The following is a 14927-nucleotide window of genomic DNA, read 5'->3' as shown; positions in this document are numbered from 1 at the left end:
TACATAAAATATTATAGGAATATAGCCTTTACTCTTGCATAACACCATTCCTTGAAGCACACCAAAATGAATAATAATATAAGTAAATCACCACTTCAGTGCTTGTCACCTTCATTTTGGCGCCACCTCTGCGGGGCTGGTGGGATCTTCCTTTAATGGTAAAGCATTCTTTATTTAATGTTTTATGGGCCAAAGTATACAATGCTGATAATACTTAAAGCAAAGCTTGGTACAAGGTATTTCTGCAGGGTGACAGAGGACTCTGTGGGGATGGGGCTGGCTGCCTCACACCTGGGTGATGACTTTATCACCAGAGTCACACTTCCTACATTCTTAGGGTTAAGGAGAAGAAATGTAGTTTTCACATAGCCTCCTAAAGGAAGGGTTTGTAGTTCAAGTCAACAGTCACTTTTGGAGCCCATGCTGCATGTGGCCTTTGGACTTGGGAATACAGGTGGCTTACATCACAACCCCCAGGTCTAGTGTTCTGAGGGCTTCCCCTCAAGGAGCGAGCTCTGATTCTCCAGAAGTGTTTGCTATGGCAACGACAACTAAGAATGTTGAATTCTCAGGGAGCGGGGAGAAGCATGTGGAAAGGACCTAAAAGCAAGGCCTCCTGGGACTCCACATCAGGAAAGGCAAGGAGCTCACCAGACACAGGGAACAGCCTATGGAAAGGCACAGAAGGCCTGTTGGTTTCAGCGAGAACTTGGGCCATCTGTGGGGGATGCGCTGAGAAGAAGGAATGGAGGGCAAGGCAAGGGTGCATCCTCAGGAGATGTCTCAGTTTTTAAGATAGTGCAGAGCATTTTAGAAAGATCATCCCAGTGGAACTCTTTAACAATCTCTTTAGGTCAGATACCAAACAATGAAATTGGATGCTGGCCATAAACACCTGTGGACCAGTGTGACAAGCCAGGATGCCAGGGACCAGGAGTGGACAGACTCTATAGAGCAGGGACAGCAGCATGACCTGGACCCTCCCCAGTTAGTAGAACAAAAACAGTTAGTAATGAATCAAACCCACCCTTCATCCCACACACTCTCATCTGGAATTGGGTCTCTCTCAATTCCCATCGCTCTGAAAGATACATAGCTGCCGAGGACATTCAGCTCATCTGTGGTTCTGAGCTGTTAGATGGGGACAGAATGAAGCTGTGACAAAACTCTGGGAGTTTCAGGGCAGGAAAACCAAGAGGGTCATACTTCAGATCTTCTGTCTTTGTTCCTATGCATGGGAGGGGTTGAGGAAGAGTAAGAAGACATGAGAGAAAGATGTACTAGGTGGCTTTACAATTACTTTATCAAAGGACTTTCAGTTCCCATTTCAAACCAAGCAAACCACAGTTAGCACAGGAAAAAAAAAGCACCCGAATCATTAAACCTGGTGGCCCTTTTTATAGGCATATACTTCCCATTCAAAAGGGACAGAGGGAACCAATGGTTTTGCCTGCAGACTAGGTGTCAGGTACATCTGAGGTACTCATTGTGCGAGCTCTCCTCACCCCTCTCAAAAATCCCATCAGGAACCTCTGAGTGGTCCCATTTTACACATAAGGATTCTGAGGCCTGGAAAGGTCATCTTCTTCCCTCAAGGTCACAAAGTAGAAAACTGCTCATTTGGATTTCACATCTGACCCGAGGGCCACTGGGACACCAGGTGGGCTGCTTTATGAGTAGTTTGAACAGAGGAAAGCAGAGTGCTGTTGTGGCTGCCTAGGTGTCACATCTCAGCTTTGTCGAGATGGGATGGATCAGTTTCTCAGCTAAAAGGCAGGAGTGTGTGGTGGTTCAGTAAGTGCTCAAGCTGGACTGCTGGGTTGGAAGCCCCGGCTTCGCTGCCAATGAGCCGTGTGTGCTCGGTCATGTCTTCATGTCTGTGTGCCTCAGTTTCTTCCCATATATTATGATGTGCTAGACACCGTTGCGCACACACCGCACTCACTTGCCTGTTTCATTTCCAACTGCCAGTGCCTGCAATATTTTACCTGACACTTTCTTAGGCCACCAGAGATGGAAATGTCCTCCCCTTGTCCAGGGAGGATGAAAATGCTCTCCCCAGTGTTCGGGAGCAGCACGCAGGCAGGGACCAAGGGGAGCAGCTGTGTAGATGCCCAGCTGCCTCTTCTCTGGTGGGACAGCTCTGAGGCATGCTCTACACCGTGCCTGAGACTTCCCAACAAGGTTGAGCCCCAGCTGCCCCCAGTGATAACTGGCTTCACAAAGCATGTAGCGTTGGCTGCCTTCCCTCCTGTCTCACTTCCCCAGTCTGCTTCCAGTGCTTCCTGGGCTCACCTCCCGCATGAACTGCCCATGCTCAAGTCCTTGTCTCAGGGTTGGCTTCTGGGAGAACCTAAATTAAGACAAATAGAGATTATGTACTGATCTCAGGCAAAGGGTTGTAAAGTATGTAATAGTGCTTAGAACACATTGAGTATCAATCAGTCAGTGTCAGTTCTAATCCTTCATCTAATTATACAGCCGAAGGAAAATATGTTAGCACATAAAGAAATGGTCGACTCATTGTGCCCTTCTTGTACAGAGGGAGGCCCATCATGCCATCTCCTGACTTGTTTCCAGCAGGAACAACCACGCTTGCACCACATCCCCACCACCACAGAAAGTCATCTCATGTCTAAGCTTCGTGTCCATGTGCAAAGTGGGTATATGGCACTAGTTCCTACTTCAGAAGGCTGGAGTGAAGGTTAGCGTATAGCAAGGTCATATACACACAATCCCCTTAGACTAGGAACTATTATTTGAAATAGGTACCACGTAAATGTTAGTGATTATAAATATTTAAATTTCACAATTCAAGTTCCATGCAAAAAATGCCCATCTTCTGTCATCAAACATGGGCTTCTTTTTCTACCACTTTACTTTTTTTTAATTATCAAAATGCTAGAACTCTAATTAACCAAGAGACCATATGACTTAACCTCATCTTTCATCTTTTCAAGAAACTTTAGGTTGCAACCTGCACCTTTTGAATATTACGTTGTTGAGATTCTGGGTTCCGTTAGAATCCCCTGGAGAATTATTTCATTTTGTTGTAGCAATCAATCAGGTCCAGACTGCTAGTTCCGAGCAATGATTCCGATGGCAGTTCAGAAGTTCAAGGCAATGACAGTGAGAATAGTGAAGTGACTTGGCCAAAGTCACTTAGAAAGATAGAGCCAGGCTGGCTGTCCGGCCTCATTCTCCTTGTGCTCTAAGACAGGTACCTTCTCTAGACTTCACCTTCACCTCTCTGGCTCTCGGTTCCTCTTAGGCAGCATTGGGTAAGCATGATCCAGTCTTGTGATGGTTCTCTGTCTGATCCCTGGCCTTCTCTGGAATCTATGCTGTAGGTCAGAGTGAAGCAACAAGGACAAGGCTTCTATCTTTTATTCCTAATAGGGAAATGACCACTCATAGCATGGGAGAGAAACACATTTTTTTAAAGCTGCATATGGCAGAGAGTACTATCAAACTCCAGTCATAGAAGCAAGCTCTACTGGTGTTAGCAAAAATCCTGCCACTAATATAGCACACTTCCGATGCTCAGAAGTTCATTGGCCAAGACTGGCCTTCACCCTAAGCTTTAATAGTGTGCGAGAGAGAAACACATTTAATGCTTCTTATAGATAACTGCATCAGGTCCCATTAAGGTGAGGAGCATCCAAGCAACTGCTGTGCTCTTTGCCATTCCCCTTTATGGATGAGCTTTGAGGACAGTTGATAGGATCTGTATAAATATTTTCAGAAAATTTATTTCCAGTTTTGGTCATTCAGCTAACATTTGACTTCTAAAATTTGCAGTATTGTAGCTCAATAGTATTTTCTTGTTTGTTTGTGGATAAATAAAATGATCATAACCAGGTTATTTGGGTTCAAATCCTGGCTCCCTCTCTTGCTAGCTATGTGGCTTTGATCTCTTTGGGTTTTAGCTTCCTTATCTATGACATGAAAACCCATGGGGTTTGTTTGAGGATGCGAAGAATCAATGCATGTAAAGTGCCTAGAATACTGTTTTGTTTTTTTGTTTGTTTGTTTGTTTGTTTTCATTTAAAGCAACCAGAGATAATAGGAAAAACATAGTAATTTATAAGAAATGTGACTAATCTGTTCTTTTTTTCTGAGATAGTCCCATTGTGAAAGATTTTTTGTTTTTGTTTCCTTAAATCACTCTTGTTCCTTCATGAACAAAACCTGTTTTTCTTACTGGAGAAAACCAGCTAAATACCAGGCCCCTTGGACTTTTTAAAAATATTCCTATGTTTAGTAACAATTTAGGGAGGGAGTTAGGAGTAAAGTCCTGAAAAACAATACAAAAAGACCAGTTTTTCTTATTTCTACATCCTGGCCTTTAAAAATGTACTTAAAAAAAATCTTAACCTTGGTAAATTTTTTTTCATTCTGGGTTTCAAGAGAGTGGGCACTTGGCAATGGGTCCTAGCTTTCAACCCTCCTGACTGATTTCCACAGCCCCATTCATGCTTAAGGGTGGAATTCACAGCTCAAAGGCTGCACAAGGGACCCACTCAGCCCTCTGGAAATGAGCTTTCTGCCTGTCTTCCCCCAGGAGCAACACGGGACCTTCTGGAGATGATTGGTGTTAATGCTCTGGCCCCGATGTGACCAGAGCTCACTCTGAAGTTAAAAGTTGCCCTTGGGGTTCAAGTCTCCAGTTGTTTTCTGTTTGATTTATACATGGTTATTGAGGTTTAACTTATATCCATAGAGCATGCACATCTAAAATGCTCAGCTCAACAAATTTTCACATGAGTGCACACAAATGTAGCTACCACCCAGATTCAGATATAGAACATCTCTACTCCCTGGAAGTATCCCCATAGCCTCATTTATTCCAAACTGCCATACTGACTTCTGTCGTCATAGATTTATTTGCCTGCTTTTGACTGTTGTATATATGTAATGCTAACGCAGATCCTCTTTTATGTCTGGCTTCTTCCACACAGCAATATATCTGTGAGATTCATCCAGTTGCATCTGGAGCAGCAGCGTGCTCTTTTTCGTGGAATGAATTTTCCATTGTCTGAATTCCTTTCTGAATTCCATTGTACTAATATATCTTTGCATCCATTCCATTGGGATGGGCCTTTGGTTTGTTTCCAGTGTGGAGCTATTATGAATAATGGTGCTATCAATATCCTTGTATATTCCTGGTTAATGATTGACATGACCTTGCCCCCCTTAGTGACCTCATTCTAACAGAGTAGTGGTCACTTATAATAATGAATGTAGCTTTTGGAACCTTTAGGTAGAGAGGAATAAACTCGTGAATGTTTATGAAGTTCCTTGAACTTTAGAATTAAGAGATCATTTACTTTGAAAAGCAGTAGGATTGGTTGTTTAAAATAGTTGTGCAGCCTCAAGCAAGCCATTAGAAAGCTCCAAACCTGAGTTTCCTCATCTATAAAATGGCCATAATATCAGTATTATGCAAAAATAATAGAGTTGTGGCAAGAAGTAGATGATAAAATGAGATAAAGCACATAGAACTGAACCCAACTGAGCACTCAATGTTAATTGCTATTATTGATGTTTCATCTTAATTAAAAAAAGGTGAAGTCAAAGATGCCATGAAGTTGCACAAGATTATTAACACGACATAACCAATAACCAATGGAAACCGTGTAATTTGTTTTAATGCCAGATATCAAGTGAAAATGTTCTGTTTTTCTTTATAACCTCTTTTGCTTCAACCTGAATTTCTATAGTTAAACGAAGTTCTGTATTTAAACAGAGAGATCTCCTGGATAGAATATGGAGGTGGAAGAGCAGAGAAAAACTTGGGCTGGGGAAGCTAATGATTGTGGGGTCAGCATTAACTTTTGGCATCAGTTTTAACTTTAGGTTATGGGAAATTGTTTTTGGTGTTTGTGCATCTGGCTTAGATTTCTCTGACCTTCTAATAATAAGTGATAATTTGGATTAAATGTGATCTTATGCAGTGTCAGGAATTCCAAAGGCCAGAGAGATAACTACTTCTGGTCTTAGAAGTAAGTGGATCCATGGGCTTCCAAAAATAGAATCACATTAAAGTGTCAGATATTACATGTTGTTGCTACTCAGGTACCTTTGATGAGAATGTGCAAACATTTGAGATTGAAAAGCTGAAGTTGAAAGAGCAGAGAGCTTATTATTGTCTAAATCATCTTCAGTCTGGATCTCCAGATCTACGGTTATGGTCATTTTACTGTCAGCCAAGAAAGCTACTCCATTGGGCAACTATTCAAAGAAAGAAAGAGAAACAATGCCTCTCACACCTAAAGTGTTTCCTAACAGAATAGAAACTTACTTCAAAAAATTTTACTTTTTATTTTGAAATCATTTTAGACTTACAGAAAAGTTGCAAAAATAGTAAAAATAAATTATGTCTGCCTTTCACCCAGATTCTCAGAACATTAGCACTTTGCCACATTTGTTTCATCCTCCTCCCTCTCTGTTTACACACGCACACACACACACACACGTGCAACCTCTCTTTTCTGAATCATTTGAGTTAATTGCAGACATTGTGTCCCTTTAACCCTAACTACTCTATGTGTATTTCCTAAAAACAGAGACATCTGTCACAAAACTACAGTAAAATTAACACTGACTTAGTGTTAACACTATTACCTAATCTGCAGACTTTATTGAATCTCATCTAATGTTCCACTAATGTCCTTTATGGCAAATGAAATAAAGAATGTTTTGGTCCAGAATCTAATCTAAAATAACACGTGTATTTAGTTGAATTTATTTCCTCAGAAAATATTTTAAGAGATTTTGAACGCTCGCTATTCGAAAATCCTTCCTTTAAAATAATATTTGCTTACCTGTCAACTAGATGATCAGTAGAAGGACTAAGTCAAAAGTTGTCTTCTAACTCAGAAGCCCACAAACCCCGGGCCACGGACTGGTACCGGTCTGTGGCCTGTTAGGAACCGGGCCGCACAGCAGGAAGTGAGCGGCGGGTGAGCAAGAGGAGCTTCATCTGTATTTGCAGCCACTCCTCAGCGCTAGCATCACCGCCTCAGCTCCACCTCAGATCCTCTGGCATTAGATTCTCATAGGAACACCGGTCCTTGGTGCCAAAAAGGTTAGGGACCACTGTTCCAAAATATTCGCCTGTGCTTGTAGGTGTAAAAATAGTTAAAACAAACATATTTAATTGCATTGGTTGTATGCAAGATAAACTAAGAATTTGTTAGGAAAGATTCCCCCTTCCTGGCTTTGCAGAAGAAAATGTTGCAGTGTGAGTGATAGGGCTGGTAAGTTTTATTGGTTGGGTGCGTATGAAGTTATAACTTGTCCATTCTATACCCAAAGAATAGAATTGTCAATGTCCGTGCTGAGAAAGCAGACGTGCATTTCTTCTTTCTTCAGACAATGGTCACAGTAGCTATGCTTTCTTTGGCAGACGTGGTATTGGAAAAAGCCATGCACAAGTGCATCCTGAAGCCACTGAAGGGGCACGTGGAGGCCATGCTGAAGGACTTCCACATGGCCGATGGCTCATGGAAACAACTCAAGGAGAACCTGCAGCTCGTGCGGCAGAGGAATCCACAGGAATTAGGGGTCTTCGCCCCCACCCCTGATTTTGTGGATGTGGAGAAAATCAAAGTCAAATTCATGACTATGCAGAAGATGTATTCGCCAGAAAAGAAAGTCATGCTGCTGTTGAGGGTCTGCAAGCTTATTTACACTGTCATGGAGAGCAACTCAGGTAAGGCTGCCCGAAGTCCAGGCTCTCGGCCACTTCCCACCATGGCTGGTTATGTGGCCAGTGACCGGGCCAGTGACATGTCAGGTTTTCTGATTCCCAATTTCTCTTTCATTCAATCTCTGATTTCACCAAGTGGCTCACAAAAATTTAAATGTTACTCTGGCGTCTGGCAAATTAGTCACATGCAAAAAATTAACAGCACCAAAGAAGTATGTAGATAAAGGCAACAAGATATTTTTTCGATGCCAATTTATTAAAGATTTATTTTAAAGTAGTGTATACAGATTCTGTCTCTGGAGTTCGAGTTCAAATCCTAGCTCTGCAAATGAGTTAATTAACTGTGGAGTGCTGGCCACCTTACTCAACCTTCTAAAATACAGTGTCTGAACCTGTTGTTGGATATGCTTCTATTCTTCATAAGATGGGTATTAGATGGGACAAACCATGCATAGCCCCTAGTGCAATGGAAATATTAGCAATAATCATTACTATATTTTGGCCAATGAGCGTTTATGTCAACAGTCTACGGCATGTGTCAGAAATGAGGAGCTTCGATAATGCAGTTTCATTACAGCCATCTCCTCGGCTCTTACTTCTTTGCTAGAAGTTGAAGCAGTGTGTAATTGGAATTCACAAAAGAGTTTCAAAGATGAGAAGTAAGCCCTCAGATTTCCCCTGTGCTTCTGCTTATAGCCATTGAGTGATTGAGCCCTGCATTGTTCCAGGTCTTCAGAGAGCCTGTTGTAATTTGGTGGATGACTACCACCTTTTCCTCTGGTGAAACTGCTTTGTGGAGAAAGAGAGAAACATGGGCTCTATTAACCACTGCTCGAGTAGTTAGAAATGTGTGTGCATTTGCAAATTGTCGAGGAAGGACATTAACGTGTGAGCTCTTGGGCTAGAAATGATAGCATATGAACAACTCTGAAATTTTTCAGCGTATTTCACATACATATGGAAAATATGTTTTTGTAGTTCAGGAAATAATTTATAAAAGATTCCAAAAGTCTACACAGGATTATGTTCTTCTGTAGCACAGTTTCTCTACCTCAGCACTAGTGACATCCTCACCGGATAATTTTTTGTTGCGGAGGCTGTCTGCTTCCTGTAGGAAGTTCACCAGCGTCCCAGATGCCATTTGCACCCCCACCCTCCAGTCCTAACAGCAAAAAATGTCTCTAGACAATGCCAAATTCCCGGGGTACGGGGCAAAATCACCCCCAGCTGAGAATCACTGGTGTAATGAAAAATAGAAATAAAGACTACAATTTTTTTGCCACATATTAATCATGTGTTATCTATTTAACACATGCTAAATTAGCACATTTAAATAAGTTAAGAACGATGTTTACTCAGTATGAATTTGGTCCCACTGTTTACTCTTGGTTTGAATTTGGTCTCATCATGTTTGTGATTAATTTGCACAAAGAGCAATAGGAAACAAGATACAAAGAGTTAACATAATAAATAGATACTGTGTAAATTGTTTTGTAATACTACTTGCTGAAAGTTAAAACTATTTAAAAGTACTGTGTCCGATTGCATAACATGTAACTCATGACAATGAGAGAAAATCTTTCCGTGTTCATTGACTCCTAGATGCTCATTCTGAAATTCTGAGCTAGGGCTAATAATAAGACATGAGCAGCAGGGAGGCTCATGGGCTACAGAGGATTCCAGATACGCCCACCTATGTTTATAAATAGCACATTTCCCCAGGATGACTCCTCGCTGTCTAATAAAAGCAGCAAATAAGGTATGAAAGAAAGAAATGTTGGTGAAAATATTCCCATCTTCCCCTTTCTTCCAAATCCCAGGGAGGATGTATGGCGCTGACGACTTTCTGCCAGTCCTGACCTATGTCATAGCTCAGTGTGACATGCTGGAACTGGACACAGAAATCGAGTACATGATGGAGCTCTTAGACCCTTCACTGTTACATGGAGAAGGTAACATGCTTTTGGAAAAGTGTGAGGAACTGGGTACTTTTTTTCATGGGGGTGTTGTTTTCATTTTTGTCATTGAGGTGAAGTTCACATAACATAAAATCAACTGGTTTAAAGTGAACAGTTCATTGGCATTTAGTACACTCACAATGTTGTACAATCCACCACTGCTATCTAGCTCCACAAATGTACCCCAAAATAAAACCCCATACCCATTAAGCAGTTATGGGGGTGCTTTTTTGAAATCTTAAGAGTTAATTTAAAAGAACGTGCTGACTTTTTTTCTGACCACAAAAGTAATACATATTCACCGTAGAGAATTTGGAAAAGTCAGAAAAACACAAAAAATGTAACCCTGCCAAAATTATACTTTACCGAGATTGGTTAATTGCAATTAAAAAAAAAAAAAGTTGTTCAATAGAATAAATACTATTTAAAAAAAAAAGAGAAATGGTTTATTTGATTCTAAAAGGAAGCTGCAAACTTTTGTTTGAAAATATTTTCACTGTCAGAAGAATATCCTGCTGTATCAGTGAAATGGATGGAAAAAAAAAAAAAAAAGTTGTTCAATAGAATAAATGCTATTTTAAAAAAAAAAGAGAAATGATTTCTTTGATTCTAAAAGGAAGTTGCAAACTTTTGTTTGAGAATATTTTCACTGTCAGAAGAATGTCCTGCTGTATCAGTGAAACGGATGAAGACCTATCTTTTGTTTTCATCATTTAAAAAAATTTTTGTCTTCAAAATTAAAACATTAGTTTTCTTTCCTATTTAAAAAATAGTATCTGCTCATTGTTAAAATAAAAATACATAGGCATAAAATCTGGGCAGTGTGCTTTCAAATTACCTTGGCAGTTCAGTTTTCTTCTTGTGTCTGCCTGACCGCAACATGTTTTAGCAGAAATTCTTTCTCCTTACACACCGGTTAGGTATTTTATCATGGAAATGATTTGGATGTTTGTCACCATGGTGCACAGCCTTGAAAAGCAGAAATAACTGGGACTCATATGTAAGTTTGTCTTTTTAAAAAAGAGCAAATCAAGGCCTGTGCATTGTGAGTACTGTTAATCTATTTTCATGTGTTCCCGTAAGAGCCCAGATAGACCCTTAGTGATCAATTGTTGCATAGACCTTTTTTCTTTTCTCCACTGAGTATTAGTGCACTGATAGGATTCCCCAGAGAATGTGTCATACTGGGATTTTCCCTAGAGGGAACTTAAATGCACTGTCACCCCCCAGAACATACCCTTTGGTCCCCTAGTCTTCAGGGCGTGGCTTTCTTTTCAGAGGGTCTGTCTTCCCAGGAGCCCCCAGGTCCGACCTCCCCTGCCCTCTAGGGTTGGTGCTGACTCAGGATTAGTGATGAAAATCTTTTCATCCTGTCCCTACACTCCAGACAGATATGAATGGGCCTCTTTTATCCCTCGGCCCTCTCCCTGGGTTATCTCCCTGCATTAATTATTCACAACCTGAGCCACCAAGGCCCTGCTTGGAGTTTTCCTCACAGTCTCTGCCCCTGCCCCAGGGTTTGACAGGACAGGAAAGGCATGTGGTGTTGCCCAGGGACCAAGAGAAGCATACATTAATCTCCAGGCCATCATTATTACATTTTGCATCATTGCTACATATTATATCATTTTTATAATTTTGTATGCATCTGGGTTGGGTGTTTTTTTGTGTGTGTATGTGAGCTTCAATCATGGTTACTTCTAATAATAAGTATGTCCAATTCTTGGTGCTTTGGGGAAAAGGCATGCCAGTTTCACTCAGAAAATTACCATTCTGTTGCTGACAATGTGTTCTTATGACAAACATGCTTACATCTTGTGGCCTGAGGATCTAGATAGCCATTTCCTGCCACCTTTCCCAGAGCAAGACACTGCTCTGGGTACTGTGTTGTTGACAGCTATTCTCACCTCCAGGAATCCCACATGAGAGAAAGACAAGGACCTAGCTAGTGGACATAGAGAGTAGCCTGTGTGAGCTCCTGCTTAAGCTAGAGCCTGCTTCTACCTAACTATCTCAGGCTTCTTGGCCACCTTCCTTGGGAAAGCAGGGCAGCCCAGTTGGGTTGGCTGTGGTTACAGATCAGGCCTGCACTTCAGCTAACAGAAGCTATACAGCCCTGGAGAAAGAAGCTGCTGAGCAGAGAGCTGCATAATTGACCCCACCCTCTGTGGCCTGCCCAAGACACTCTTTGGTTTGGGGGCAGTGACCACATCTCTTTTCTGCTGTTTAAGCAGGTAGTTTCATTATGGAAAAGAACTCCTTTTAAGTGCTCAGCTCTTGTGGTAGGGCTTAGTTTTGCTGAAATTTAAACCTAATTCTAATTGCATCCACATGTTTTAAAGTGTGGTCAATTTTGTGCTTCCAGCATTTTGACTTTTCTCCTTAGTGACCTGAACAGATCAGAGCCATAGTCTAAACCTTGATGTCCAAAGGAAACATCCTCCCTACCAAACTCAATTGTAACAGTCCCTTCCCAGTCCCTGCTCTAATACTGACACCTTTTTCTTGAATACTTCAGTCTGTATTGATTTCTCCTGAAATCCTGTGTAGCATTTAAATGTACTGCTGAGTTTCACACTCAGCCAGATGCTGATTTGTTCATGGGGCAAGTATTTAGTAAAAATCAGCTACTCAAAGTTCTGTACTAGCATGTGGGGGCTGCCATAGGGGACTTATACCCAGCTGGTGGGGCCTTTAAACTATTCAAATAACTCTAAACATAAAGCCTGACATGTGATGTGTACATGGAAAGTGTATTGCTCAGAGTGGCCTAGATGATACTGCCATAAAAAATAACCCCCAAATCTGTCAGTGTCCTGAAAATCACAAAGTTGTGTTCCTTTCTCAAGTTACATGTCCACTGCGATTTGCAGGTGGCTCTGCTCATTTCTCAGACGGTGGACCAGTTGCTATCTTGAATGTTGTCACTTGTTGACCAGAAAGAGAGTTACTCAAAGTCCTGCATTAGCAGCTAAATACTTTGGCCGTGAAAGTAATACTTCTGCACAAAACTCATTTAACTACAACTAACTTCTGGTCCCTGCATGAATGAACCACCAGTGTCTGTTTTCTTTAATAAATTTATAAACTTCCGTAGAGCAAGGACTCAGATTCTGTTTCTTACAAACCCATTCCCTGCTCTGTTCCTGTCTTGGGCTTACAGTAGAGGCTCATTAGGTATTTTGACAAAGAATGTTTCTCAATTTAAAATGTGTGTGCCCAATTAGGCACTTTTTAATAAACACTCAAGACGCCCCCTAGTGGTTCTTTAGCACCGTGCTCGCAAGTTCCTTAGGCACCAGATTACAATTTAGGACAAAACTCTGAACACATTTCTATGTACTTCACGGTGTTGTAGTCTTTTAACACTCCCCCAAGCATAAGAAATCATTCCTAAATGCACCATTAAAGGGACATTACTTGCTTTTCCTTGCAAATTATTTTTTTCTTAAATGTGTTACTTTGGTCCCCAAATAAAAGTAAGAGAGAATCATGCAGAAGTTATTTTGAAGAACCTATATTATCATGAACAGACTTGTACATTGTGCAGTTCTTTCAAAGTGTATGCTTTATTTACCTTTTAGAAAATATTAATTCCTAAAAGAAAAGCCCCAGAGAAATTTTGCCAGATGTATTGACTCCTGTTGCTAAAGTAAATGGTTCTGGCCCCGGAGCAATTGACCCCCATTTTCTCTCCTGCCTCCTCACCTGTCAGGCCTCAACGGAAAGGCCTGACCTTTTCTGGCAAAGCATTTTTACAATTGCACTTAAAAAGTTTAGAGATTTTGCATGCCTCACCTGTTGAAATGGGAATCCCATCAGTGAAAACAGGGCATTATCAGCCAAGCCTTCCTGGCACAAGCCTGGGTTACCCAGCACATCCATGGGGGTGATGCATGAATGGACAGATGGAGGCGTGGAGGATGTGCTCTTGGGCACGTGCTTCTGTGGTCCCACAAGAAATGTGTGCAGACAAAATTGAGAAAATACAAAGCATAACTTCTAACTCTGTTGTCCCCAAACTTATCCCCAGAGTATGAAGCTTTTGGAGACTCACTCTTTCTATCCTTTTTAGGAGGCTATTACTTGACAAGTGCCTACGGGGCACTTTCTCTGATAAAGAATTTCCAAGAAGAACAAGCTGCGAGACTGCTCAGCTCGGAGACTAGAGACACCTTAAGACAGTGGCACAAAAGGAGAACCACCAACCGGACCATCCCCTCAGTGGATGACTTTCAGGTATGTGGCCAATGATGGTGATGCGGGGTCGGGGTAGGGTGAGAGGAAGCGTGCTGCTTCCTTTGTCCTCCAGAAGGGCAGAGCTGGCTCGCTGAGCACGCACAGTTCAGGATGCTTGAGGTCCCCACTTTGTCGAATCATTGGTAGAAGAGATATTTTAAACCACCCTCTGACCTTGTTGTTTCACTTCTCTGTTTTGCTTATATTAAGAAAATATATGTGGGTTTGGCCCAAGTTTTGCTCTCCTTAAGAAAACAATGTCAGAATAAGGTGGGATTTCTCCCAAAACCTTCAGCATGGATACGGAGCACCTGAGCAGACAGGAAAACAAGGAGGAGGCTCTTGGCACAGGTGGTGGGTATTTTATTTCATCAGGAGACTGAGTGGAAACAGCAGTGTTAGGCTACAGTGGACCTGGTCTCACTGAGAGGGAGAGGTACAGCAATGTCTTTCCGCCTCCTCTTCTCTTTTCTCTCCCCATCCCCCCCAAAACAGAAGACCCCAGAATCTCATCGGCAACATCAGCTCTGGCCGCTAGTCAGGGCCTGTGTTTCAGATTGAGCATCTGAGCCAAGTCCTACCTGGGTCCCCATCCGGAATTTCCCATGACCGTGAGCTGGTGCCTAGGAATGTGGAATTCCCAAAGAGCTTATTTCTTAGGAGTGGCAGATTAGGGCTATAAAAATCTTTACTTAACACAACAACCCCTGATTTGCTTGCTCATAGTCTATGAAATTATGAGTAAGTCTGCAAATGTCTTTGAATAATGTTTTGAAAGTTTCAAATCAAATTATAAAACCAGACTGCGATTTGTTTCTATGTGCCATGTGGTAAATTTCCAAGCGGTACAGATTTGTCCAGATTCACCTTTCCTGCCTTTTCTGCTCTGAAAATACTCAAAAGGTACATTTGGTTCAAAGTCAGCCCTTCAAGGAAAGAAAAGTTCAGCAAGTTATTCTCTATGGTAGCAGCATTCTCAGAAGTTCCTTCCCAGGTACATAAGTCTGAAAAGCAGG

General features: G+C 41.6%; 1 protein-coding gene and 1 non-coding gene across 13 annotated transcripts in view; one reads left to right on the top strand and one right to left on the bottom strand.

Moving 5' to 3' along the window:
• RIN2 (Ras and Rab interactor 2) overlaps positions 1–14927 on the top strand; it is a 202998-nt gene that overhangs the window by 184273 nt on the left and 3798 nt on the right. For all 12 annotated transcript variants that reach the window (XM_015597148.2, XM_015597150.2, XM_015597149.2 and 9 more), the window contains 3 exons: positions 7412–7717; positions 9535–9666; positions 13748–13911. In XM_015597148.2, coding sequence (XP_015452634.1) covers positions 7412–7717; positions 9535–9666; positions 13748–13911 — 602 coding nt within the window. The remainder of the gene's footprint in view (positions 1–7411; positions 7718–9534; positions 9667–13747; positions 13912–14927) is intronic.
• Positions 3448–3598, bottom strand: LOC112471364. Its single transcript, XR_003043265.1, has one exon. It is a non-coding gene; the product is annotated as a small nucleolar RNA SNORA62/SNORA6 family (small nucleolar RNA).

The sequence above is a fragment of the Pteropus alecto genome, unplaced genomic scaffold, assembly GCF_000325575.1.
Source record: "Pteropus alecto unplaced genomic scaffold, ASM32557v1 scaffold45, whole genome shotgun sequence".
NCBI classification, from domain to species: Eukaryota; Metazoa; Chordata; class Mammalia; order Chiroptera; family Pteropodidae; genus Pteropus; species Pteropus alecto.
Note: the sequence above shows the minus strand (reverse complement) of the source record. Positions and strands in the feature narration are given on the sequence as shown.